The following is a 3,114-nucleotide window of genomic DNA, read 5'->3' as shown; positions in this document are numbered from 1 at the left end:
CCGGCTCACAATAACTAGCTCACCGTACCGGTTGTTCCTGCGTAGTACTCCTACTACAACCAGCTGCAGTAGTATTGAAATCTACTGGGAGTTGTGCACAGGGTTTGTAAAACCCCCGATAACAGCATGGTTACCGTGCTTATCATGGGTTAAGTACGGTAAAAGGTAAAAGAAAAACCGTAGTAACCTTCTTAAATTCAAATAAATTTAAAAAATAATTAATGATAAATTTTACACGGTTTCGTGCTGTTACCGTCCTTACCGCCGGGGCGCGGTAACTCTAGTCCCGGCGGTTTGGGAAACTCTGGTTGTGCTCTGATCCCATCACATCGCCATGGTGAAATCACAAGCTTTTGTTCCAAGTTCCGAAAGGGAACGACGCTTTCGCGGAGGCGGCCGGAGCAGGCGGCGCCGTGGCCGTGGAAAGCGCGAAGCCAAAGCAGGTCGACGTCGTCGGATCGCTGTCCGCGAGGCGAGAGTCCCGGTCAGTGAGGAAGAAGCCAACGGCTGCTCCTCGTGGCCGCCGGGCCCACCGAACAGCGACACTGTTCAGGCCGTGGGCCGTTCGTTGAGTCGTCCCCTTCCTTGCTCAGCCAGACTTCCTCAAAAAGTCCTAATTACCATCCTACTGCTAGTGACATATTTATGGTCCATTTTGGATGGCATATGCTTACATTAGAGCTCAGATGAGTTTAAGTAGGGAAGTGAGAGCTAGAAATTGGAGAGGTAATGGAGTAGTAGGATTTTACTACACTGCAGTGCTACAGCTAATGTGCGCGAGAATTGGCAAAAGAGACTAGAGAAGTACGTAGAGGTCCATTTTTTTTACAAAATTGCAGATAAGACCCTGCTTTCCTGCAGAATTCTTTATTCCCCCAGGCATAGTGTTTTCCAACTCTCTCTCTCGGCTGCGGTTACGCCGGATTTGCTTCAGTTCCAGTGCTCCGTGGGCTCGGCCCACCACGACGACAGCGGCGGGGGCTGATCGTCGGCGAAGAACCCGCCGCACGGCTCGTCGTCGTCGAGGAACCCCGTCTCGTCCTCCTCCACCTTGAGGAAATTGCCGTGGAAGAACACCTCCTCGTGGCTCGCCGCCGCCGCTGCGCCCGCGCCCGCGCCCGCGGCGGGCGGCGCGCCGAGAAACGTGCACGCCTCCGGAGCCAGCGCGTCCGTCGCCGCGGGCGCGGCGCCGGCCGCGTCCACGTCGTTCAGCACCGCGCTTGAGTCGCTGTCGGACGACCCAAATCCCGCCGCCGGTGGCCCGTCGGAGGCCGCCGGCTCCTCCTTCACCGACGTGAAGCTCGCCGCCGCCTCCTCGTCCCCGAGCTTCGCCTTCAGCTCCTTGATCTGCCACAATTCGCGCGACCAAGAAGCCATCAGACATTATGCGCGCAAACGAACGACTGCTCGACGCAGTCACGCAGAGCAACAGCTCAGGCGGCACGGCAGGGCAGCGACTCAGTCGGCACGTACCTCGGCGAGGAGGGCGTCCTTGTCGCGGCGGAGCGCGTCGTGATCGAGGCGCAGGGAGTCGTAGGAATGGCGGAGCGCGGCGTAGTCGCGCTCGAGCTGCTTGGTCTTCCACCGCGCGCGGCGGTTCTGGAACCAGACGGCGACCTGGCGCGGCTGCAGGCCGAGGTCGCGCGCCAGCCGCGCCTTCCGCTCAGGCTCAAGCTTGTTCTCCACCTCGAAGCTCCGCTCCAGCGCGCGAACCTGCTCCACGCTCAGCCGCCGCTTCTTCTCCCCGCCGCCGCCGCACGCCATCATCTCCTCCTCCACGTCCCCCTCCGCCTCCATCCCAACCCCTCCATATCCATCATCTAATCAAAACACGCATGTACAATTACAAAACACTCAATTTCCCGCACATATCACACTACACCATCACCTCCAAAGAATGAATTGCCACAAAAGGAAAACCAAAGAACAAAGATTACCACTAGAATTAGCCATCGTGACGAGCGATGGGCTGCCTCCGCCGCCGCCGGCACCGCCGGGTCGCTTCATGCCGAGTTCTAGTAAAATTCAGTGAACGCCTGGTCGATCTCTCTCTCTCTCTCACTGCGAGAAGACGACGGGCACAGAAGCGTAGGAATGACGCGGGTGCCTCCGTCGCTGAGTCCTCGCCGGTCTTAATTCCACGCTGCGATCCATGGCCAAACACCACGTAGCCAAGTCCCCGGTCCAAATGCTGCCTAGAATTGCAATTTTGTTGCGCGGTTTCTCATGATCCAAGAAAGGGACCAGGGGATGAGAGTGTGGAGTGTGGAGTGACTCTTCTTCCCTCCCTACCTCTCTCTCTCTCTCTCTCTTTCTCGGTTTCCTTTCTGTTTTCGCAAGACGGCGCGCTGTACCCTGTGTGTATTAATAAAGGCGAGAGAGACCAAGAGAGAGGAGAGGAGAGGAGAGGGGGGCGCTCGGGTTAGGTAGAGAGGGGGTGGTGGTGCGGTTAGGAGGTGACCAGGGTTAACGTGACGTGCGTTTGCATGCTCATGTGCAAGACAGTACGAAGAGGCGCGGCCGTTCTTTGCGTTGAGTCCAGTAACAACCGAACGAACTAGCGCGAGTACGACGACTGACTGTACTCCCGGCACTGAAAAACGACTGAATCGACGTCTGATCTAGCGTCCAAAGTCGAATGGATTTTTCACCTTTCGTAGGCATTAGCTTCACTCACCAATGGTGGGGGTGCTTCCTGCGTTGGTCATGGCCTAAAGTTTATCAACTTTGCTATACGTCCAACTCATGTGTCCGACGCATGTACGACTGAAACGGCAGAAAAAACGAGCAATGACAGCGTCAGATATGACTACGCGTCGCTGAGCCTCGTTGTTGTTTGCTTGCGTACTGTGCTTTCTATACACTGAGGCCAGAGGCTAGTCCGGCTGAGACATGTATCGATATAGCTTAGGTTGCTATTAAAAGGATTCACTCCAGATGTTAGATTAGTTTAGGCCTTCAGGATATGAAACCAATATATTTTCACAGCCATAACATGCAAGTCCTCTTAAAAAAACCATAACATGCAAGAAAAAATGATTGACCAGACTTGATAGAAAAACAAGGCACCATGGCTTCAATTTCCATATTTATGACCAAAATCAGTTGAAAAAT

The 3,114-nt window shown here is 55.1% G+C and overlaps 1 protein-coding gene across 1 annotated transcript; it reads right to left on the bottom strand.

The window, feature by feature from the left end:
- Positions 1–633: 633 nt before the first annotated feature.
- On the bottom strand, positions 634–2,337 carry LOC4347333 (homeobox-leucine zipper protein HOX4-like). The gene is made up of 3 exons (NM_001422790.1): positions 1,938–2,337; positions 1,474–1,820; positions 634–1,347 (listed from the first exon to the last, which is right to left on the bottom strand). The coding sequence occupies exons 1-3, from the start codon at positions 2,005–2,007 to the stop codon at positions 931–933; spliced, it is 834 nt and encodes a 277-aa protein (NP_001409719.1). The 5' UTR covers positions 2,008–2,337; the 3' UTR covers positions 634–930.
- Between the last annotated feature and the right edge of the window lie 777 nt (positions 2,338–3,114).

Source organism: Oryza sativa, chromosome 9 (genome assembly GCF_034140825.1).
Source record: "Oryza sativa Japonica Group chromosome 9, ASM3414082v1".
NCBI lineage: Eukaryota > Viridiplantae > Streptophyta > Magnoliopsida > Poales > Poaceae > Oryza > Oryza sativa.
Note: the sequence above shows the minus strand (reverse complement) of the source record. Positions and strands in the feature narration are given on the sequence as shown.

Bases quoted from the DNA above. Each gene is read 5' to 3' on its own strand.
- LOC4347333 (NM_001422790.1), bottom strand. From the start codon at position 2,007: ATGAAGCGACCCGGCGGTGCCGGCGGCGGCGGAGGCAGCCCATCGCTC. The intron at 1,821-1,937 runs GTAATCTTTGTT...TGTTTTGATTAG, and splicing joins CACGATGGCTAATTCTAGTG to ATGATGGATATGGAGGGGTT. The intron at 1,348-1,473 runs GTACGTGCCGAC...GAATTGTGGCAG, and splicing joins AGGACGCCCTCCTCGCCGAG to ATCAAGGAGCTGAAGGCGAA.